This window comes from Bradysia coprophila, unplaced genomic scaffold, assembly GCF_014529535.1.
Source record: "Bradysia coprophila strain Holo2 unplaced genomic scaffold, BU_Bcop_v1 contig_138, whole genome shotgun sequence".
NCBI classification, from domain to species: domain Eukaryota; kingdom Metazoa; phylum Arthropoda; class Insecta; order Diptera; family Sciaridae; genus Bradysia; species Bradysia coprophila.
Window position 1 is genome coordinate 6,338,382 of NW_023503409.1, and position 23,375 is coordinate 6,361,756.

Below are 23,375 nucleotides of genomic sequence, written 5' to 3' on the forward strand. Positions count from 1 at the left end.
TTTTCATACAAAGTAGTACTCTATTTGGTAGCTGTCAATCGAAGCACTTTTGCTTGAAGTGCGTTGATAAAACCAATGAAGAGCAGATTTTGTTTTTTTTTTGTTTGGTCAAGTTAAATTTCCGTGGCTGTAACCAACCTATTTGACCGATTAATAGCTGGAACACTGCGATAATACTCGTTAAACGCCTGAACTTCTTTAATTAAATTAATTTCTGATTTTATTTGTAAAAAAATGTTTTTGGCACCAATAGAACAGTCCGTATGATCTGAAATTTCCAATTGTATCCCAGAAATCGGTTAAACTTGCATTTAAAATGTTTGTCGATTTATTTGACTGGGTTTGCGGAAGGTAATCAAAATTCCATACGGACTGTTCTGCTCGTTCCAAAGTTTTTTTTTACAAAAAGAATTAAATTTTAATTAATTTAATTGGAGAACTAATGTAGCTAATGTACCATCCGCCACCGGTTCGAAAACATTGCGGTACATGTTATGGTATTGTCGGTAATGAGCTGAAAGGTATTACCGGTATTGCACAGTTTGTATATGGAATTTCAACCTAACAAAAACGAAAAAATCTGTTAGTCGGTCTACCAAAAAAATTGTGTTCGAAGTGGACACCATTTTGTTTTTCGTGAAAAAAATAGAATTCAACTCGAAGAAGTTCAAGGACTGATTGGATGAAAAATGCTAAAAATCATAAGTTATTTAACAAAATAATAAAGAAATTTGTGAGAGTGTTACTTGGAACTAAGTGTTTATTGGTTTATGCGTATTTTTCATCGGTTTAATGCAGCAAGACACGAGTTTTGTTCAATATTGTTTTACGAATGACGTCAGATTACCAGAATTCAAGGTCCTAAGTAATTTAGGTAAAAAAAAGCAAAACGAAAAATTTGTTGAAAATTGTAATTGATTGTTGGTTAAACGATGTTCTAAACTGAAATTCTTTATCCGCTGTCTACCAACGAAGGTAATTAAAATGTCCGTGCAGCAGTTCTGTTTGCGCTGGAACAATCATCAGCCGAATTTCATATCAGTGTTTTCGTCGCTTTTGCATAATGAAGCACTCGTTGACGTCACATTAGCTGCTGAAGGAAGACATTTACAAGCCCACAAAGTGGTCTTATCGGCTTGCAGCTCATATTTTCAGGTAAATATTAGTAAATATTATTGTTTGATTAATGTGCAACCGTGGGAACTGAGAACTGGACGCCTCTGCTGTGTCATTACCGAAGCATTTTATTTTTATTTTTCGTTGCCTCCATTTTTGTTGATTTTATTGCGTTCTATTCTGAATGAAAACAAGGACCAATGAGTGAATGTGTGTGTATGCGTGCGTGTGAATGGTTGTGTAAGCGAGGAACGAAGAATGTGGTATATCGCGGTAAATCCACGTTTAACACAAAAAAAATGAATTGTTTGTTTTTCCTATGCGCTTCACGTATTTGATCAGCGATTTTATCGATTTGTTTGACACTGTCCACTTAGCTCAATGTTTGTTCAGTCTACAGATTCAGATTCAAAATTTTGCTGCATTTTCTGTGTGCCTTGTCGTCTTGGAGCATTCAATTTGTCTCGTGACATGGTTGACGTGCAATTGAGGGTTTTTCCTCTAAAATATTTTGTCAATTCAGCTTCTGCTCATTGTTACACAGATCGAGGTGATTGGCGTAATCGGTTAGGGCATTTCATGATTTTCGATTGATTTTCGATAGAAGTTTTTGTAGTTAATACCGAACGTAAAGCCATTATAAACGTGAAACGGAAACGGTTGTAATATATACGCTGATACTAATTGTGTTGTGCCTCACGAAAATTATATTTTGACTGCATCATCGAAGGCAAACAATCAGCCGCTTTGTTTTGATTCATTTTTATCTGGACCATTAGAGATTGAAAGTTTTGGTTTGCATAGACTGTTATGAGCGAGGTCAGAGCGAGAGTTCCGAAGACCAGTTAATTATAACTTCCCTTGTGGTACCTGTCATTGCATCTTTTTATATAAATTTTTGACATATCCCCCAAGGCAAGTTAAAATAACTGGTCCAAGTTATATTTTCCTTCGAAAGCATTCGAAAGTTATCGTAGAGTGAGTAAATCTCATTGTTTGTCCTTCTCTTACATTTACAGTCACTATTTACTTCAAATCCCTGTCAACATCCAATTGTCATACTTAAAGACGTTCAGTACAATGATTTAAAAACTATGGTCGATTTCATGTACTATGGCGAAGTTAACGTATCTCAAGAGCAATTGCCGCATATCTTAAAAACGGCAGAAATGCTTAAAATCAAAGGACTCGCCGAAATGCCCGATCCAGTCACACTAACCAAATCCGAAAATAAATCATCCGATCAAGCAGATTCAGTCGCACCGAACAGTGTTCATGAATCGATGTGGGGTAGCACCGAGTCTCAGCAACAATTTCATCAACAACAACAACCGCAACATCAGCAACGACGATCGCCGTCGCCGGGTACAATGTCACCATCGGCAGCTCGGCGAAAACGTTTACGAAAATCATCAACCGGTATGTGATCGGGAAAATACTTTTTTTTTGTTCTCATTTTTTGGCGAATTTTGGGAAAATATTTCTTTTCTTTCTCTTTGGCAATCAAGGTTCAGGATCTGCGTCGACAGAACGAACGTCAGAAGAACACAGTAGCATTGAAGGTTCGTCGGGTCTAAATATGTCGCAATCGCAAATGGATCAGATGACTGCATTTGGGCCGGCCCCAACAAATTTATCCTCGCAGCATAGCCTATCGAATCCCAAAATGATGAAAGAAAGTTTAAGTACGGAAGACATACCCCAGCACGACTCGTCACAGGAAAGCATCGAAGAGGTGCACCATGGCCATCATCATATTCATCAAAATATAATTGTAAATATCCGTGCAACGGCATGACCTTTAGAATCGAATAGCAATTGACACACCGCGATTGGTAAATTCTAATCTTTTTAATCGACAGAAAACGGATAACGACATGTCAGGAATGTCCCAGCAAATGCCTATCGATATAACCAGTCCGACCACACCGTCTGATCATGGATCGAATGTTAGTTGCCCACAATCACAGCCATCTCATTCGGGTATGTGTTGAAAACTATTGTTGTTTAGTGTTATCGTAAAATCGATATTTGGTTTGGTTTTGCATACGAATATGTTCATTAAGTTAGAATAGAAGACATGTGCAGTGAAGATAAATCAGAGAAATTAGATGACACTTTTAACCGACTATTTCCTACTATGCTCACTCAACAAAAACGAATGTCAAATGGATTTCCTTCCGAAAATTTGACGTATCTCTACCTAGACAGAACAATTTTCTTGAATATTTTTGTAGGAGTCCAAGATTAACAAATTCTGAGTAAAACAAATCCAAGAAATACAAATTGAGATGTCACAAACGATGACCGTTTCTTTTCGACCAGTGATTTCAATAACGGATAGGTCTAGCCACTTCAATGAAAAAAAGAAATTCAGAAGAGGATGCTACGTCCTACCATGTTGACTTCATTTCAACCATCTAGCCGTCGTATTCATAAGCTTCCAATTGAAACGGAAACTGATTGACAAGAAGACCAACAGATTTTCCACGGTGATTCATTCGACAAGAGATCTACCTATTACGTTAAAGAGCTTACGTAACGGTCGATTTGTGTTTCGAAACTATTTTTAACTGGTTGCAAGATGACGTGATTTTTTAATTCGCGATAATTGTATACGATTAAGATTATGCTTACATATCCATTCTCATCACATCAGATACATGTTTCACCAATTTATTTTACAAAACAAAAATAACCGAAGATCGATGTCATGTGAACGAATTTGTGGACAGTTTTGTTTGACTACCAGAACATTGTGAACACAGACCAAGAATATTTGCAATCAAAAAAATCATTCATGCCATTCACACCCTTTATCAACAACAAATTTCATTTTTGAGTTCGATATCCGCCTCGATATGAGATTAAGTAATGACCCAAGCAAATAACTTTGCTATTTGTATTAGAACGACCGAGAAACAAATCCACTTTAGGGATTGTCCATAAATTACGTAACGCTTTTTCAGTGCTGTCATCAAAATTGAAATCTTAAACAACTCGAGAAATACGCGAGCTGCGAAGTGAAAACCATGTTCCATCCCCCCAATATATTCACCTGAATGTGAGGATAGAGAAAGCTTAACTTCACAGAGTGCGTATTACTCGAGTTATTTCGGATTCAATGTTGATGTCAACACTGAACAAGCCTTACTTCCAATCTAACTCACCTTAACGTCGTCTGGAATGCATTCTGTTAATTGAATATATTTCTAACCGGACCCTTGTCGCTACTTGAATAAATAATTCAGAGTTGCTGCTGTTGAATTCGCGGTTTGTGACAATTAATAGTGGAAAGATACCAGACACCGTTCAAAGCCTCACGAATCGGTGTGTTTTGTGTTTCCCATTGGAAGAAGTTCGACCAGCATTCGTTCCATGAAAATATGAAATTTCCCGTGCTTCATAGTCTTTTTCTCCACCAGCGAATGGTTTTCAATTTGATGTTATGCGTCTGCCAGTAGTATGTGACTTCAACAATCCAATCACATTTTCATAACTTTTCATTCGAATGACGAGCTGTTCTTTGATCTCTGCTAGCTAAAAATAAAAACGCAAAACTCAAATTAACAGATCGTTTATTTATACGAGAGTCACATTGTGCGGGCCCCAACCTGTTTTCGATTTAGGTACCTACATCATTTTCTAAATGGTCGGCGAAATACATCTGGTTTGCTCGACGCTTACTATTTTTTCGATAATCTGCTAAATTGTGAGTGTGACGTCTCTCACTATTATAATAATGTGACATGACAGATAAAATGTATTTTGTGTCCTCCAGTTATAATGTTAAAAAAAAATAACATCGCGCGATCAGATCTCTCAAAATTCGAGTTAATTTTTATTGATTTTTTTCCTCACTTTGTTTGTTTAACAAATTAATTTAATAATTTTGGTTGTGTGTACTTAAACGACAAATCTAAACTCGAACACATTTGGTTTTTTTTTTGTAACTCTATTCAATTCATTGTTAATCAATTCATTGTTATTGTTTAAGAAAAAAAAAAAGAAAAAAGAATTTGAAAAGAAAAGATGGAAAAGCGAAAGACATTTAGAGAAAGATGTTCTTTTATTTTCGTTGTTGTTTATTTTTGTAAATTAATTACCACACCATTGTAAGATCTGTTGCAATCTGGGAACAGGAGAAGCGAGAGAGAGAGAGAGCTCTGAAATTTGTTACGTTTTTTTTTGTTGTTATTCAAATTGGTGATTATTATTGTAAAGTAAAATGATGAGCGGCAAGCACGGACATAATATTTTTTTTTCGATGAAAGAAAAACTTCACTGCAACACATAAAAAATTTGACGAATGATTTTTTGATTTTTGTTTCCGTTTGAGTATTTAAAACCTTAGAAATGCGAATGAAATTCCGAATTTTTCTTTTTTCGATTACTTAAAATTTGATAAGACAAGAAAAACAAAAAAAAAAGAAAAGAAAAATAATTGGCTCTCCTTCCTTCTCCCAGGTGTGCAATGGACCGTAGTCGACTCGAACTATCCAAGATTTGCATTGTCATCGTGTCAAACGAATGTTGGTGGTATGTCAGCGGGAGGAAATCACAACAATCCCAATGAAAGTCAACATAGTACGAGCAACACATCCGCCAATTCAGCAACATCGTCGAATCACGCACAAATGCACTACCAAGGACCATCCTATTCGCCACAGATAATCTCGGTAAATCCGAATAGCTTAGTTAATAATTATGCGTCAAGCTTATCAACACCAACATCACCACAGGGAAACAATTCGAACATGGTACAATCTGTGTACAGTGAAGGACCCACACCAAATCAGTCCCCTGTGCAACAGCATCAACAACAACAGCAACAGCAGCAACAACAACAGCAGCAACAGCAACAGCAACAACTGGTTAACCAAACAGGGAATACAAGCGGTAGTTCGACTAGTGGAACACAGCCGGCACCGCAAAAGCGAAAACGTTCGGTTAATCCACAAGGTGACGAAAACTTTGTACGTGCATTAGAGGCTGTACGGTTCGGCGGTATTGGTTTCTGTAAGGCAGCTCGAATGTATGGTGTCAACAATCGAACACTATGGTTAGAATACAAGAAACGCGGTTATCCAATCAGTCGGCCGAGCATAAAAAATCGCATCAAACTTGAACCAAATATGACACCGCCGCCATCATCAACACCCACCAACGAAGAAAATACATCCATGGAAACGTACGAGCACATGTCACAATCATCGTTGAATATGACTGTTCCACCGCCAGCTGATACACCGACATCGTTGATGTGTCCACCCCATGCCCATCCGATGGGCGTTATGAGCTTCTTAGACACTAGGCACGTTGAATTCACACCGACAATTCATCCGATGTCCCGTCAACGATTCACTGATGGTGCCGTCAACGTAAATCCGACCGCAATGAATTTGCAAGGATTGAATTTTAACTCAATGTAGAAAGTGACTGTGACCTAATACGAGAGCATCGCGCATTTTATTTCACATTTTATCACTGCATCAATGGCCATAGTTAAGTGTTATTTGTGGAGTTTTAAACTAGAGAAGCAAAAAAATGAAAGAAAAAAAAACAGTTTTTTTAACCGTAGTCTAGGGATGGATAAGCTTTTTTGTCTCTTCATTTTTATTTTTTATTATTTTTTTTTTTGTTATTGTTTAGCTAAGGTGAATCGATACGAGATTTCTACAACTAAATTTAAATGACGAAGATCAATTGTAAATGTATTAAGTACGAAGTGAAGACGGTGTGTGAGACGACATGAAAAACTTATAACCAGGAAACTGATGAAAAGTGATACTCACATTCGTTTAAAAATAATAAAACGAAAAAAGAAAGAAATTGAAAAGAAAGCGCGCGATTGATATTGACAATAAACAGTGGACTGAGAAAAAAAAAATTGAAACTTTTTACCAAGAGAAAATACGATTTAATGTGCGGATTCAAATTCTAACGATTCAAAAGGACGGTGCTTAACACTTGCTTTAAATACCTATAAGTGATGTAGGGGAAATGTTAAATTCGTAGCTTCTAGCATCATCGCAATGTAATTGTTTTTATTTGTTTTTTCAACGGAACAGTTTTTTTTTCCTTCCACTCGGAATAAATATGAAGATTTCGTAGAGGTGTGTAAGAGTATCCGATGGCCTGATTTCCTTGTGAAAATAGAAGTCTCAAAAGTTCAAAAAAGCTACACTCACAGCTTCAAATCCTTTGTCTTTTGACACGTTAGTATACGTTTTTCGAACTTTTGAGACTTCTATTTTTACCCGGGAACTGGCTGCTCACAGTGTTTTTACTCACCCGGTAAATTTAGTAATTTGATGGAACTTTTTGTTATCGATATCCTCAAACTACCACCAGGGCCCATGTTCGAAATTTTAGAAGTCGGTCGGCTCAGCTACACTAACAACAGAATTGTAGCCACTGGAAGGGATATTCTCCCCGCACATCACAGTGCCAGAAAGCTAAATTCTTTCTACTGAGAATGAAACACTTATTTCGGGCTTGTTGCCCTTTCAACGTTCATGTTTATTCTGGTTTTACTTCTTACAAACACCTTGTATTTATACATTTGTTCCAAGGCCATATGAATTGTCAAATTTCATTTGTCAATTGTCGTTGTTCGGGTTGTCAAAGTTCGTGTTTACAGTTACTTGGAACAAACCTATATCAAAGTTTTGTCTACTTCGATCATTTTCATTTCAAGAGGTGACTTGATTCATTTCTACTTAGACCAGTGATTTCTGAACACTCCCATCTGTGGTTTTCGCACGAAGGAACGAAACCACACTTTCCAAATCCACGGTCTCACGATCTTTGTTTTATATTTTCATTTTGCCAAAGCCAGATTACTTAAATCCCGCTTAACCATTGACTCCTCCGGATGAGACTTCCTAGTTGAGTGGACAATTTCTTTACATCCAAAAGGCGCATCGGGCTAATTGGCTGAAAAAGGCCAAAGATGCACGTTTTCGGACCAAAGTAACAAAAAGTTCGTTGAAAAACTGTTCCAATTAAATTTGTTTTGAAATTGAAATTCACACCAATTCTGTTATACCAGTGATCCATAGCTTTATGTCCTGTAGAAACTCTCTTTTTTTCCTTTCGTTTATTGTGACTTCAACGTTTACAACGATTTTTTTTAAATAATTTCGTAGACGGAATTTTGTTTATCAAACGAGTAACTTTTTAAACGGTTTATGGTTTTGAGACTTTCACCTCCTCCTCCCACATCACACATACACACAGACACCACATTATGTTTGGATGATTGTGAAACATACAATTAAACATTTTTCCGCGTTTACTGTGACTGAAGATTTTCAAAATTTTAATTGAAATGTTAGAGAGAAGAAGAAAAAAAACGGACTGTCGTTACCAACCGCGATTTATGAAGAAAATAACTTATAAATTTAGCTGATGCAAAAAAAAATCTGGAAAATTAAACCGATAATGATGAAGGGAGTTAATCAAAATGAATTTAAAGAAATTGAAAAATGAAAATTTAAAAATTAAATTCACTTTAATCATCGTACTTAACTGTTACAACAATATACCAACATTTTTCAAATTTAAATTTAAAAAGAGAAAATTTAATTTGAAAAATTTTTGAACATCTAATATTTAGAATGAACAAGGTCTATGGTATGGTATATGAATAAATAAATAAATAAATTTGAAAATGGAAATTGAATAATGAAGAAGAAGGAGAAGAGAGAAAACATTTTTTGTATCATAAATTCCTCCCAAATAAAAAAAAAATCATACTAAGTGTATAGACGTAACATTATCTGTATGTATATTTAGATTAATTATATTAAAAAAGCAAGAAATAATAAAGGAGAATAAATAAATGAAAATTAAATAAATGAGATAACAACAACAACAACAAACCTGAATTTATATTGTCTAAGAAAAAAATGGAATTACGCGAAATCGGGACATTTTAACAAAAAAACAAAAACAAAATTTACCAAATAAGTAAAATTTAAAGGGAAAAAAAGAATAAAAAAAGTTCTTCAAAATCCAACTAACAAACAAAAAAAAAATCATTAATTTTTGTAGTTTCTTCCACTTATATACCGAAGTAAACGCGTTTTTGTAAGATAATTCAGACTTTCAGACTATTGAAAATAAGTAAAAAAAAAAGAAAATCACTCAGTCGGTTATACACACACATACAGAAACTGATTAGGGGTCTTTGCATAATCACACACACAAAAACAAAACTTTAAAGAAAAACTAATGAACACAAAATAATAAAATTAAAGAAAAAAAATGGAAAAAAAACTTATTAATCAAAAGAAAATCAGTAGAACAAAAATGTTGTGTAAAAAAGAAATGACTGGAGAGGATAAAAGCGAATTATGTTAATGTTGTTTGTCTCTTTATAAACTCAATCCACACACACACACACACACACACACACTCTTGAATTTTCATGAATTAAAAGCAGATTATTACATAAGTGCAACTTGAAAAATAATATTTTGGTTTTACGTTTTGTTCTTCTTTTTATTTTTCGTTGGATTAAACTGTGAAAAATAATTATTTTTTTCTAATTTCGAGTATATACTGAAAGAGGGTTTGAATCAATTGTGACCAGTCCTAAAATCATTTTAACAATTGTAAAGAAGAAAACTATTTAAAAAGAAAAGAAAAAAAGAAAAATCAAACAGAACAACAGTGTCCGTGTAATTATGAAATATATTATAATGAAACAAATTCTGTGTTGTCTTTGAACGAAGTGTCCCTGATGATTTATTCAGTCCGATAAGGTACCTACACTTGTTAACATTAATTGTGTCCTTGTGTAGGAAATACAAAAAATGTCATTTCCTTACTCAATGACTTTGCGAACACGTCGAATCTCAGATATTGAAAATTTGGTTCAGACTAATTTTCAGTACAAATTCACAATGCTTGTCACTTGGTATTTTTGTAAGAATCAAACTTGACGAAAAGTTATATTTAATTTTGTCAAGTTACACTTTTCTGATACACTGCAAGAGTTCGAAGACTAGTTAATTATAACTTGCTTCGGGTACTTGTCGTTGCATATTTTCATATAAATTATTCACACATCCCAACGGTATTATGTTGGAGAAGAAAATATAATTCAGGCCAGTTATTAGAACTTGCTTTTGGGGATCTTTCAAAAAATATATGTAAATATCCAATGAGAAGTACTACAAGGCAAGTTATAATCAACTGGTCTTCAGTTTTCTTGCTCAGACTCAGTAATTTTAAGTAACTGGTCCCAATCATATTTCCTTCTCATCTCATCATTTCATAAAAGTCTATGGACTATGAGAGAGAGTATGATTTAGACCACTTATTTTAACTTGCCTTCCAAAAAATAATGTCAAAATAATGTATGAAAAGTGCAATGACAAGTAACGCAAGGCGAGTTATAATAACCTGGTTTTCGGACTTCTAGCTCTGATCATAGACTGATCAGAGGTAAAGTTCCAAAGACCAGTTAATTAAGTTAATTATAACTTGCCTCGAGGTACCTGTCATTGAACTTTTTCATATACATTTTTGACATATCCCCCAAGGAAAGTTAAAAAAAACTGGTCCAAGTTATATGTCCTTCTCACTCATCATAAAAGTCTTTAAAATACCAAATGTTGACAAGTTGACAACTCACGAACTGATCTATAGTCTTATTGTATAGCAAAACCAAGCCACTAATCCGTTCCGTTACAATGATATCCCAAATAACCGAAAAACTTAATCAATCAACTAAACTTTCAGCTAAACAATTTCTAACAATGGGCACAAAACGCGGTCGACTTCTCATACGCCAGCCCCGAGTGAAACGAGACAGCGACACAATGAACCAATCGCCAGAAACCGACTACGATCATCTAGCATTTTCGCATCGACTTCTATCCGTACCGCATCAAAAAATCGAACGGCATGCATCCGAACCATCACCAAATTATGTTCAGCAATTCTCTTCGTCATCATCATCGCATTTATTATCTGTTCCACAAACGCCCTACTTGGTTAAACAACACTCGCATCCTCTGTTACTGCCCAGCCAGTCGACAGAAACACACTACACATTACACCGACAGCTCTCTTATCCCATTTCATCTGACAATTCTCAATTGATAACGATGACTTCATCGCCGCCAATCATAACCAGCACTTGTGTACCGGCGTCTACACTGCCACCGGAAGTTCTTACACCAGCTTCAACCATAGCTGTATCACACTTTGCAACCGACCGCACAATTAAAGACGAACCTCAACATCAACAAAACGAACCGATGACCAAGTCACGGGCGGCCAGTCCCACAATAGTTACAGTTGCCGTTGTTACGCCGACGCCAACAAGTGATAATACGTTGCCTACGATACGAATCAAAGGTGAAGAGTTGCAGCGGTCAATATCGTCGCCACAGGTTAGTGTCTCAATCTACCGATCCGTTGTCGGAACGTTGTTCAAAATAAATGAATTATTTCAGCCGACCAGAGAGCTATCATTAGAAAACCGATCCCAGCACTGTCCAGTCATTCGACCTGGACCGGCATTGGGCTGTAATTTCTGTTGGAATACAATTGATGCTCACGGACGAATATTGCGACGCAAGACCAAGTATCACTGTCCGGAATGTCAAACCAATTTGTGTATTGTGCCATGTTTTCAAGAGTATCACGAACGACAAAACAGCGACCAATCGTCCAACGAAAGTAATAGTAAAAATTTGACCGCACCCAGTTTGAGACAATTCCCGAAGACCGGTTCGATTTAAATTATTTTTTTTTAGAATTTTTCTTTTTCTTAAAAAACCTTTTTTTTTGCAAAATTTTAATTTTTATTCAAGTTTCTTAGAATTTGTTGTTTTTAGCTAATCAAAGAGAAGAAATTTTTTAGTTTTTATTCGATTTAAGCGAGGCAAATTTCTCAAGTCTATGTCTGACATGTATAAAATGAGAGAATCATTCGTTTGTGTTACCTGCGTTATGGGTGATATCCAATAGAACTCTTCAAAACGGTAGACAAATTCACGTACAAAAGAAATTGTAAATTTTTGAATTTCATCGCAGTTAGATTATCAAATCGTTGACCGAAGGAGTAAAAAGATCTTCGTTCCTAGAACAAAGTAGAATCAAAATTTAGGATCAGTTCGATCAGCACAAGCCTTTCACCCAAAATAACCTAACCATTCGAGAACTTCACAATTGGGATGATGCATTGCATAGTTGACAGCAAATATGAATAGTAGGACCTTGGTACTTCGACACCGAGCCTGTGGGTTGCTCATAACATAATTCATTCGCCGTCAAAAAAAAAAACACATTAACAGACAAAGCGTCCGGAGAGTAAAATCTTTAGTTTCATTTCCTTCTGAAGCTACACTATCTCCTCCCGTTTTGTGTCCTTTTCCTTCAAACTGTGGTCAAACAACTAGGAATTTAATTAGTGAGGTGTTGCTGCTTTCCGAGCGATATCTTGCTTCAGACGGCTACAATTTCCACCAAATCTGATCAGATTTGTCGTTTTTAACGATCTGAAAAAGCAACTACTTTCAACAGATTATTCAAAATTCGAAATTTTAAAAATTGCCGGAAAATCTCGATGCGAAGTCCCCATGACAAACTATAAATAAACAAAGAAAACCTTTCCTAATCCAAGAATATTTTATATTCTTAAGAATTATAGCATGGCGAGTCGACGCACTCGAAGAAGAAACCATGGGACAGATTTTATTAACTGTTCTTGGAGTGCGTTGATGGAGTTCATGTTTTCAATATATAATATAGATTACTACTGTCAACGAAAACGTTAATTTGAACATTAGATTACAAAATTGAGATATCTGTTGCCTCTCACACAAAACTCTTAGTGTTTTTATGAAAATTTTGCACTAGTTTCTACTGACTGGTAGCGGTTGCAAGCATGCGGTTGAAAATTTGTAGATCACACAAAATTAGCGACGTTTAGTTTCTAGCCGCGTCATCCTATGCTTGTTCATTTATGGAATTAAGTTCGAAATTGCGATTGAACATTCAGAAAGACAGAGTAATCGATTCCCTTTTCACCTGTAAATAAGATTGCAAGTAAACTTGCTCCGTCTCAACAATTTACAAGTTAAATTTCTGTTCGTTCGTCAAAATTCAGTTGATCGTTTCGATATATTCTCTGACAATTTATATTCAGTTATTCGTTAAGTTGGTCTGCGTTGTCAGTTGTCACAGCCGGATCCACCGGTGGGATAAAAAAAAAACATTTTATGTGGAACGTTATTTTGGACCTGGCAGCTATAGTTTATTAGCACTTGAGGTGCAAGCTGGCAACACCATTTAGTAAAGATCACGATAAGTCAAAAATATCTCTGGTCTTTACTCATTGAAAAGTGACGGGATGCAGTGCAGCTCAAGTGCCAATAGCTTATGTAGTTTTTCATCATAAAATTCGTTAGGAACATCAAGTATGGTGTCTTCTATGCGATGCTTCGTACATATATTATGGTGGTAATGATGGTGTGTAGGACTAAGAACGTTCCATTCGATCTGGATTTATTCCTCCGTCCATTGCTCTGACAACATTTCTTATCGGAAGCAATATGCCAGTGGAAACATTAAAAACATTATCATTTTGAATATCATCATCTTAGTATCGGGAATTCAGAGTAAAAGTGGGAGAAGTAAATTAAAAAATGAAGAGCTTTTCAAAGTGTACCATAAATGATCGATAATATAAAATATTTGTGTAATATTTGTGTATATAAATAATTTAAAATATACAAAATAAATGAAAAGAAAAAAAAATAATTAAAAAAAAGCAAAAAAAAATCTTCTATATAATAATAGTCAGTCATACACACCTAATATACTGTCTAAATTCACTAATAATTTAAAATTACTAATTAATGGAAAATTAAATGTGTAAAAGAAAAAAAAATTGATGAAAATAAGAAAAAAAAAATATTTTTTGTTGTCATTGTTGGCTAGAGAAAATTGTACCTGACAGAAAAAAAATTGAATGATAAAAAAATAAACCAAAAAATTACTTGTCTTTACATTTCGACGGTGAAGACCGATATTAATATGAAAGGGAACGGATTTACCTCCATCTTTACTTTTAGTAACTGACTTGAGAAAACAGCTATTTTGCAACAGTAACAATCCACCATCAATTAATAAGTAAAAATAAGTAAAATCTTCACCAAGAAACAATATCGGTTTCTGCAAGGTCGATATAATTCTTATGAAGTAATTTCTGGAACTTCCACAACTTAACAATGGGAAACCCTATCTAGTAAAATAATCACTGTCCTAGGCTCAATGTAAATAAAATGCACAAAATTTCGTTGTGGAAGGACACATTTCACTTATTCAAGCAACATATCGGCACTGTTGACATGAGTCATTGCATGTGTGGTGTCGATGGACAGCTGAGACTTCCAGCATTTCAGAATTAACCATTTTAATTACAAAAAATTATAATAAGTGCGTCTCAGGTACCTCTGAAACCTGCAAATTTTACCAAATATGAGGGAAAAACTTTGAGCTACTGTCGGCCTTTATGTAGTTGGTCTCCAAAAATAATTTTTTGGTCATTGGTAGAGGAAATGTTGCTCTACTGCTAGAACTATTTATTAGCTTCATCCCTCATGTATCCACGCCTCTATGACTGTTTGAAAATCACGTTTTTTCAACTTTAGCATGTCTCTGTCGGCTTCACTTGCACTTAGGATACCACATTTTTGTACAATTGTTATTAGAATTTCAGGCACTATCGATTGAAACCACAACCAGTTTTCCTCCACTCTCTCTGTAGACAGGATGGACGATGCACCACTGTCACCGAAAATACGGATGAAAATCAAAAAATTTTATGGAACCTTGTTCAGGGCTCCGAGCTGACTAATAATATCGAAAAATATCAAAAGTGCATCGAAATGCTCAGTTAAAATTAATTCAACCGCACCGTGGAAACAGCAACATTTTTCATATTTTTAATCGATGCAATTCATAATTCTAAAGGAAAAATTGTTCTTCGACATGTCTCAAAAATGTATACTTTTTTTATAAAGCTCATAATGTGGCTAAATTGCTGCCTCCCCGATGCATTTTTTTAACATTTTCTTGAAATATAATTTTGAATCGGAAGACATTCTCATTCTAACTAAAAAAAATGTTCTACTGCAGCACTCACTTAACGATTTTTATAAAACAAATTGAATCTTTACATTAACCTCTAAAAATAACGGTACACATTTTCAAGACATGCCGTGCAACAATTTTTTGCTCAGAATGATAAGTTATTTCCCGACTAATTCTGATTTTTAGAAAAGTAAATTAGGAGACTAGTAAACTATATTCCTCGTTATAAGAACAATGAATGAGGGGGTAACCATTGGTAAAACATCTGTACCAACAATTCCAATTCCTCTATTCAATTCCAAAAATTCCATGGCTATCCCCTCAATATTGTACACAAAATTTCGTATTTTTATAAAATGAATAGCCGTTACAGAACTTCGAATAATATTTCACTCGCTTCTCATTGATACTACATTGGTCGCTGTTAACTGAAGTATTCAATGGTCGAGTTCTGTTAATTTAAGAGTCAATTTGCCAAAACTTCGAACAAGTTAAATGAAACATGAAAACAATCCATCGGCGATTTGCTGAGGTCATACAGTATAATTGAATCAGGGGACCCTCCAGAGTCATTTGCAACAAAAAAAAATCCTCAAAGTAATTATGTTTTTGCCAGATATCATGAAAGAGTGAAAATAGTTTTTGTTGCATATCACCAACATAACGCATTTATCTGAAATAATGGTGGTTGGCAGAGGTGTTGAGGACGCATATGTTAACCTTTAAAAATTTTGAAATTTTTCGTGTATGTTACAGTAGCTATTTTAGGGGGAAAAAATTCAAACTTTTGGAAAGTGTTAAAAACAAACTACAATGTCCAGGGCGCCGATTATCGAAACATTCGTAACTTGACAGTTCTTATGGGATTTTATACACGCAACTGTGACATAACGAATATTTGGAGTAACGAAAATACGAGAATCGGCGCCCTGGGTCACGAATTATTAAAATTGCGATCGTCTGAGACGTCTCTTATCCAGATTCAATTTTAACGAAATGTATGTTTGTTTACCGTTAGTTTTCAGTGGTTAAGACAAAAGCTTTTGGCATGTACTTAAACTGATCACAGGAAAAAAACATAGCTAACGCCGACCCGTACGAAACACCTATTCGTATCAAAAGCCTTTAATGTGAAACTCTTCATTTCTCTTACTTCATTTTCTTCTCTGCTGAAAAACTATTCTTCCTTTTAAATCACTTACATTATCCACTCTTTGCCTTGTTATCATATACAACTAAATTGCCGGAGGCAATATAGACAGCCCCGTACGAAGAAAAATTTCATAAATTCCTATTTAAACAGCTATATACCGCTATATTTACCTATATTTCACTGTAAATAAACATTTCACAGAGGAATATGCTATTATATAGCTCTATATGCCTGTATATAGCTCGATATAGCTGTATATAGGTATATATAGATGTCCGTATATGGAATCCCTGAAACCCCACACACATAACAAATTATTTCCATGTTAACAGAAACTCTCTAAGTATCATTTTTCCCAAGATATTTCTATTTTACTAAAATCCAATATGGCCGCCGGCAGCCATTTTGTTAGGAGACCGGAAATAGTACCGACGCTTTACATTCGTTAATACCTTTCAAACAAAAAAAAATTCATGAAATTCGGTCAAAATTTACTCGAGATATTGTCAAAATACACCACGTTCACTGTACTTCCGAGTAGCCAGATAAGAGCTCACTCCAAGAGACCTAGCTCACGCTCCGGAGAACATAATTTCATAATTTTTTTTTCCCCTGATTGGTACGGTCAATACCTATCTAATAAAGCTAAAACAGACGAAATATGTTCAAATGTGGCCGACCTACAAGCAAAAACTGCTTGCCGCCCTGTGCCTGTTCCACACCAAGGGGTCTAACTCACGAGTCGGTCATCCGATTTCCATAAACTTTTTTTTTGTCGATCGGTATTGTAAATACCTTTTATTTGACGTATCACTTACAAGTTTAACGTTTAAATGTCCGGAGATATCTTCGAAAAACCGTAAAGCACTTATTGGGCCACAGCTCGGGAGGGGTCGATCCAAAATCACTCATCTTCGAACTTAGCCTGTCTTTTGACATTGCCAAACGGGAAAAAAAAGAATTTTCAAAATCGGATGCGTTTTACTCAAGTTATCGTGCAGACGGACAGACGGACAGACAGACGGACTTTTTTTTTCGCGGATTTGGCATCTCTAGACAACCACAATAGGTTTCCCCTTACTCAGGGAGTCCAATTCGACGTGTTACAAACGTATGCGTAAACCTATAAGACCCCAGTACTTCGTACGGGTCTAAAAAGAATTCTCTTTCTTAATAATGTTGTAAAGGAAATACTTCTCTGGTGACAGGATTGCAGAAACTGCTTGCGAAGTTTTCAATTTTATTCATTTTGTAAAGGGAAAGTTTTACTCTGGGGTCAAATTATGTTTTTCTTGCGATTATTTCTTGTTTTTCTCAAAATTTTTATTAATGCTGGTAAGTTTTCACTTCCTCAACTAACAAAAAGCTAAAATGACTTTAAACTTTGGAGAATTTTAGACTGCAAAACAACCTTTCCTTGATCACGTTCTTCCCGAAGGGTGTTGTATCTACTCAATCACCAATAAAATGTGTTTTCAATTTGTATTCAATAAGTACTTGAAGATGTAAGTCTGTCACAAAATCTTAGTTCTGACTTTCCAACACTTCATCTGCTGATCGTTCCAAATGAAAACATGAACAAAGTTTCGGTAATTTTCTATTCTTCAAATGATTCACATTGTACAACCATTTCGCTTAAGCTCATTTCTTATCTGCGGCCTTTGATGTTTCAATTTGCTCCGTAGCCGGATTCGCATTTTTAAAGTTGGGGAACTGTTCCCATGGAGCTGACAAATCGAATTTTCTAAACTCTTGTGCCAATTCAAGTGGTTCACAGACAACGCGTTTCTTCTCATCGTCGTAACGAAGCTAAAATAAAACGAATGGTGATACATTACCGCTGTTGTAAAATAAAACCGTTCCACAGTCCCTACCTCCACATAACCAGATAATGGAAAGTCGCGACGTTGTGGATGTCCTTCGAAACCATAATCAGTTAAAATGCGACGCAGATCGGGATGATTAGCAAAGAAAACACCGTACATGTCCCAGATTTCTCGTTCATACCAGTTAGCAGCCTTAAAGACGTCATTGCACGAATCGATCGGAGTTAATTCGTCGGTGTACGTTTTTACACGAATTCGTGAATTGTATCGCAGCGACAGAATGTTGTAGATAATCTGCGAACGTAAAATGAATTCGCAAATGACAAATCGACCACAAGATCATTTACAGCGTCGACTCACTTCAAAGCGATACTTTCGGCTAGGTACATCCATTCCAGCGATATCAGTCAAATTTGCAAATTGGGAATTGTGATGATCCTTTAAAAACTGTAGCACAGGAACCACACCGTCCGGGCTGATGAGCACTTCCAATTCATCACCCGAAGTCAATTGCACTTTTTGCACATACTTTGGTAGACATTCAGCGACATATTTACCAAAATCAGTTAAGGTACTGCGAGTTACAGCATCCGGCTTTCGAACGGTTGCTAGAACATTGCGTTAATTTATTGACGTGAACTTATTTACGGTCTAGACCTTCTCTTACGTCTTTTTTCATTAGTTGTTGTCGCCTCTGTGGACAACATTTTGACAATCATTGGCGATGTTCGGACAGCACCTGAACGGAAATAACGTATAAATAGAGCTGTTTACACGGTCTATTGAACTTTCAAACCATTTCCGTTGCATAGTCCACTTCTCAAGGATGCAGACAATGCCTTGAAGAACAGTGCCATGATTAACGTTCTGTATTTACAAAATTTTGCAGTACGAACTCGTTTATGTAATCAACATGAAATGGCAGGGAATGAAATCTACGATGTCAATGATGACAGTTCGGCAGCAGTACAGCCAGAACAGCCAACATGAAAATATTTAAGAAGTGAGATTCTAGTTCCACGGGTAAAAGAGCGCAATAAATTTGATTAAAATTGATGAACAAGTGAATAGATCTGGTCTTCTGTCTACCTGTATGTCAATCAGTATGTCAATGCAATGAACTTTTGCGGAAGTAAGGCTGGATTTCCAATTACCAAAAACGTACTACGTGTTAGAGATAAAATTGAATTGCTTGACAGCTCGCTCTCTCACACTGAGTACTTATTGTTGAGTAGAAACTATAGTTAAGAGTTCGCCGGGTTTGTTAGATGTTCGGGTCATATCTTTTTCATCAAAGAAAACACAAATTTCGAATCTGTATGAAATCATGAAATATTGTGAGAGAAACCATCGAATAGCTTCGCACTTCGAAATGTATCGCCGCTTTCATACACAATTATTTACCTCTTAAAATGATGTGAAATGTTTACACAGAAAGGGTTTAAATACAAAGCCTTGCGCGGTTATCATACCTTTTGTCTATGGTGTCATTATCGCGAAATTTCGTTTCACTCAGAATCCTAGCCCTAGTCTCAAATCAAATCAGAAAAAATGGACTTTAAGCGAATTTGTCTGCACTTTATACTCTCCTGTTGGTAGTTTCTCTCTTGACCTTGACTTTTTTTATTAATAAAGGTTCTAAGCAATACTCTTTCTAGCAAACAAAGTCTCAGCTCTCTGTTTCAAATTCACACCTTATTTCTTTGTATTCTACAAACACTATTCTACATTTTGACTGACTACTCTGTAATTTACATGTAAATTCCAAAAGCTACTTGACATTTTTACCACCTTAATAAAAGTAGTTTGTTTGCTAGAGAGAGTATTGTTCTAAGCTAAGCTCGAATGTAACAACGACGTTGAAGCGAGCCGTAAAAGCAAATAAAACATTCAAGCTTAAAAACAGCGTATGATTTGAAGAATCGTTGTAATCGTAAACTATGTCCAACTTCCAACTAATAAAATTCCTCCGAAAATGCTGATTTTAATATTTCGCTTTAATTAGTTTATTGCTGGCAGGCCCGTAGCTACGGGTGGGCTGGGGTGGTCTAAGCCCACCCTGGACTATGTCTGAGCCCACCCTGGCGAAGGAGAAAAATAATAAAGTTGGGAAAAATTTAAAAGAAGTTAACAGTCTTAGTACAGAATGTGGATTTTATCATTGTTGCTTTCGTACCCTCAGCAGCTAAAATCGTTTAGTATAGTACTTTTAGATTCATAAAATCCCTCCAAGATTCTAGACCAAAAACTTATCTGATTTCATAAACTAATATTGATGAAAATTTAGCCTTGACGAGTGTACGACACTAAAGTTTTTGAACAAATATGATGAAGTCGCCTAAAAAATTAGAATACTCAAATTAGCAATTACTGCTAAAATCAACATTTCAAAAAGCGAAGAATTGGTTATCAATTAGTTTAAGTTTAGTACACAAAATTTTCTGGTAGTTTAGGATTCCTAGATGTTTGCAAAAATTATCATTAATGAAAAATTTGGAAATGATTTTTACCACGGCAGAGTAAAATAAACCGGGCAGGAGCGGTTCATTTTTGAAACGTCAAATAAGGGACCTAATACACTGTTTGAAAATTAACTCAAATGAAAACTGACATAAATTGAAAAATTTTATTCGCAAAACACAAAGGCTACTAGATAATACAGGTCCCTAGTCAAGTCAAGCGCTCGTGCCTGGTTTACTTCACTCTGCCGTGTTTTTACGAGACAGTGATTTTCTTTTAATATAATATAATACCCTCAGCAATAGAACCGTTTCCTGAAATTTAATATAAGGTATTTGACCGATAGTTGGGAGAATCGAAATATTTTCAATTTCGAAGAGCAAATATTACTTTTACAGTAGTTAATTAATTTTAAATAGATTTTTGCATTTGCATTCAATGTTTTAAGTACATTAAGACTTGCGTTATGGTGACCGTGGCTTGTGGTATTTCATATAAAATCGACAGACCAATAGTTAGAAACGTCATAGTACAAATTACGGTTTTCGTGGATTTTTTCAATATGTAAATTTCCATAAGCATCTCAAGATCGCACTCGCAACTCCGGTTAAATACCTATATACCTTGCACTAGAACTTCATTAAAATTCATTTAATGTCCTTTCGAGTAGGTCGACTTACCCACATATTTAAGATCGTAGAGAATATAGCGAATAGGACAAGTTTGGTATTTTCGGAATATCTATGAGATGAGATAAAGTAGCAGTTGAAACTATAACCAATGATAGTTAGACAGGGCAAGGAATCTTTCCGATGGTGATAAAATGAACAAAGTCAAGATGTTAAAATAAGTACTAATTGTTGCATATAATTGTTCGCCAGATCAGAGGCCACCAGTACGTAGCAATTAATTTAACTTTCAAACTTTCCATACATTTTCTTTAAAAAATCTCTGGAACGTGGGCACCCAAAAGAACGTTTTTTTAAAAGATTTTTCGAAGAAATTGAAAAACTACATCGCAGTGTTTTGATATGTTAATTTAGTAGCGCAGGCCTTCATTTTATTTAAGCCAATAAAATGAAAAATCGTGGGGGATAATTGACAAAACCCTAAATTTGTACTTTGATGCCTCATTCTGACTCACAGTTACAACCTTTACGAACAGACGATATTTTTATTAGAAACGTACATCAATTCTCTACAAATTACCAGTAGTTCAAAATCGACCTGGTCTTAAGACCCTCACTTGGAAGAAATGTCATTTAGCATTTAGAAAAATGTCAGGATTTGACTCATTCCAAGTTAACGTCATAATTCCTGTGTATTATCTTTTTTAAATTCATGATTTTGAAATTTTTAAATTTTCCGAGGTGACCACCTCCGATTCAAAAATATTTTCACATTGAGGATACAATAGATGTCTGAAAAAAATTGTAGCATTTACCATCTACGGTGGTTTTACGAAAAAAGCTTCCAAAAAATCGCCTGCGGCGCACTTCACATTATATTTTTAATTACAAACAAAGAAAAATTGTATCGGGCTTGAGCCCACCCTGAGATTTCACCCTAGCTACGGGCCTGATTGCTGGTAAAGTCTCAACTAACTTAAAGTATCACTGTGAGCCCATAGAAGCAAGCGAACAGTTTTATTGTGTTACAGAATTATAATGCAGAAAGTTATCGAATGAGAACATCCAGGTAAAGCTAGAAGCTTAAAAGCTTAGTTACTTCTTGTTGCGCTTTATTTTGCGACATGATGCAATTTTACATTTATAATCCACACACATAAACATTACGTTGCTGGCTGTGTATATGTACACGAGAAACTTGACTGTAGTTATTTTTAAGTATTATACTGAACATGTCTGACTTTTTGGAATTTTCGTGTAAAATCAAATACCAAAAACGGTATAAACGACGGGCTAACAGCAGAAGCGATAAACTTTAAATTGAATTTTCCTGTGTTCACAATATGACAAAATTAAATTATAATTTCAAATCTGTTGTTGTTTAACGGGTACAGTGTACAATGTACATGCATGGCAATTATGTTATAGGAATACATTTTAAATTTTGAAGTGTTTAGCTTGCTTGCATTGGAGTTTGGGGTAGGAAAATAAAAGTTGCCATTTCAATGTTGCTGTCATGTCTAGTTAGTTTTGGAATAAAAGGAATGCATCGAACGACATTCGATTTGTTTCCATTTCTGCCAATGATTACTTAACATGGTCCTGCTAAAATTCGTTTTTTGTTGAACTTTTACGAGAGTAAAACGTGTCTGCTATAGTATAGCACTAAGCTGGTATGGTTTTGTGTATTTTCGTGTGCTTCCTGAAATAGTTGCAATAATTGAAATAGGTATTTGTTTGCCAGAGCGTAGAGAGGGCCACAATTCACACGAAAAATGAGATTTCCAACGTTTTCCCGTGGTCATTCCATCGTTGTTCACAACAAACGCTTCCGAAGTTTCAGCGGAGGGGAGAAAATGATCTCGCCGCCGTTGTGAAAAACATATTTAATTTCACTTCTCATGCTGTCTGAATAGTTGGAAGGAGCTTTGAACAGAAACAACTTGATAATAATTAACACGGGCTACGCGAACGCTCCCTTCGGCTATCTCGTATCGATTTATTCGTCACATGGAGGCTAATTAATCGTCTACGTCATGAATGAAACATATATGTATTCCACTTCGAATCCAA

General features: G+C 35.4%; 2 protein-coding genes across 3 annotated transcripts; one reads left to right on the plus strand and one right to left on the minus strand.

The window, feature by feature from the left end:
• The first annotated feature begins 605 nt into the window (after nt 1–605).
• On the plus strand, nt 606–14,134 carry LOC119073738 (protein bric-a-brac 2). Of its 2 annotated transcripts, none has more exons than XM_037179394.1 (7): nt 606–874; nt 976–1,155; nt 2,136–2,535; nt 2,625–2,890; nt 2,979–3,099; nt 10,870–11,525; nt 11,589–14,134. In XM_037179394.1, the coding sequence occupies exons 2-7, from the start codon at nt 985–987 to the stop codon at nt 11,874–11,876; spliced, it is 1,902 nt and encodes a 633-aa protein (XP_037035289.1). In that variant the 5' UTR covers nt 606–874; nt 976–984; the 3' UTR covers nt 11,877–14,134. The 2 variants fall into 2 exon arrangements, with proteins under 2 accessions (XP_037035289.1, XP_037035291.1); XM_037179396.1 differs by lacking the exons at nt 10,870–11,525; nt 11,589–14,134 and adding exons at nt 5,584–5,795; nt 5,859–9,834 and having other exon boundaries at nt 610–874.
• Nucleotides 14,135–17,967: 3,833 nt separating this feature from the next.
• LOC119073747 (NADH dehydrogenase [ubiquinone] iron-sulfur protein 3, mitochondrial) lies at nt 17,968–19,168 on the minus strand. Its single transcript, XM_037179406.1, has 5 exons — nt 19,010–19,168; nt 18,881–18,952; nt 18,574–18,821; nt 18,262–18,507; nt 17,968–18,196 (listed from the first exon to the last, which is right to left on the minus strand). Exons 1-5 carry the CDS (start codon nt 19,068–19,070, stop codon nt 18,029–18,031), a joined length of 795 nt encoding a protein of 264 aa, XP_037035301.1. The 5' UTR covers nt 19,071–19,168; the 3' UTR covers nt 17,968–18,028.
• Nucleotides 19,169–23,375: the final 4,207 nt, after the last annotated feature.

Bases quoted from the DNA above. Each gene is read 5' to 3' on its own strand.
- LOC119073738 (XM_037179394.1), top strand. From the start codon at position 985: ATGTCCGTGCAGCAGTTCTGTTTGCGCTGGAACAATCATCAGCCGAAT. The intron at 1,156-2,135 runs GTAAATATTAGT...TTACATTTACAG, and splicing joins CTTGCAGCTCATATTTTCAG to TCACTATTTACTTCAAATCC. The intron at 2,891-2,978 runs GTAAATATCCGT...TTTAATCGACAG, and splicing joins ATATTCATCAAAATATAATT to AAAACGGATAACGACATGTC.
- LOC119073747 (XM_037179406.1), bottom strand. From the start codon at position 19,070: ATGGCACTGTTCTTCAAGGCATTGTCTGCATCCTTGAGAAGTGGACTA. The intron at 18,953-19,009 runs GTTTGAAAGTTC...ATTTCCGTTCAG, and splicing joins TGGACTATGCAACGGAAATG to GTGCTGTCCGAACATCGCCA. The intron at 18,197-18,261 runs GTAGGGACTGTG...GTTTTATTTTAG, and splicing joins CATTATCTGGTTATGTGGAG to CTTCGTTACGACGATGAGAA.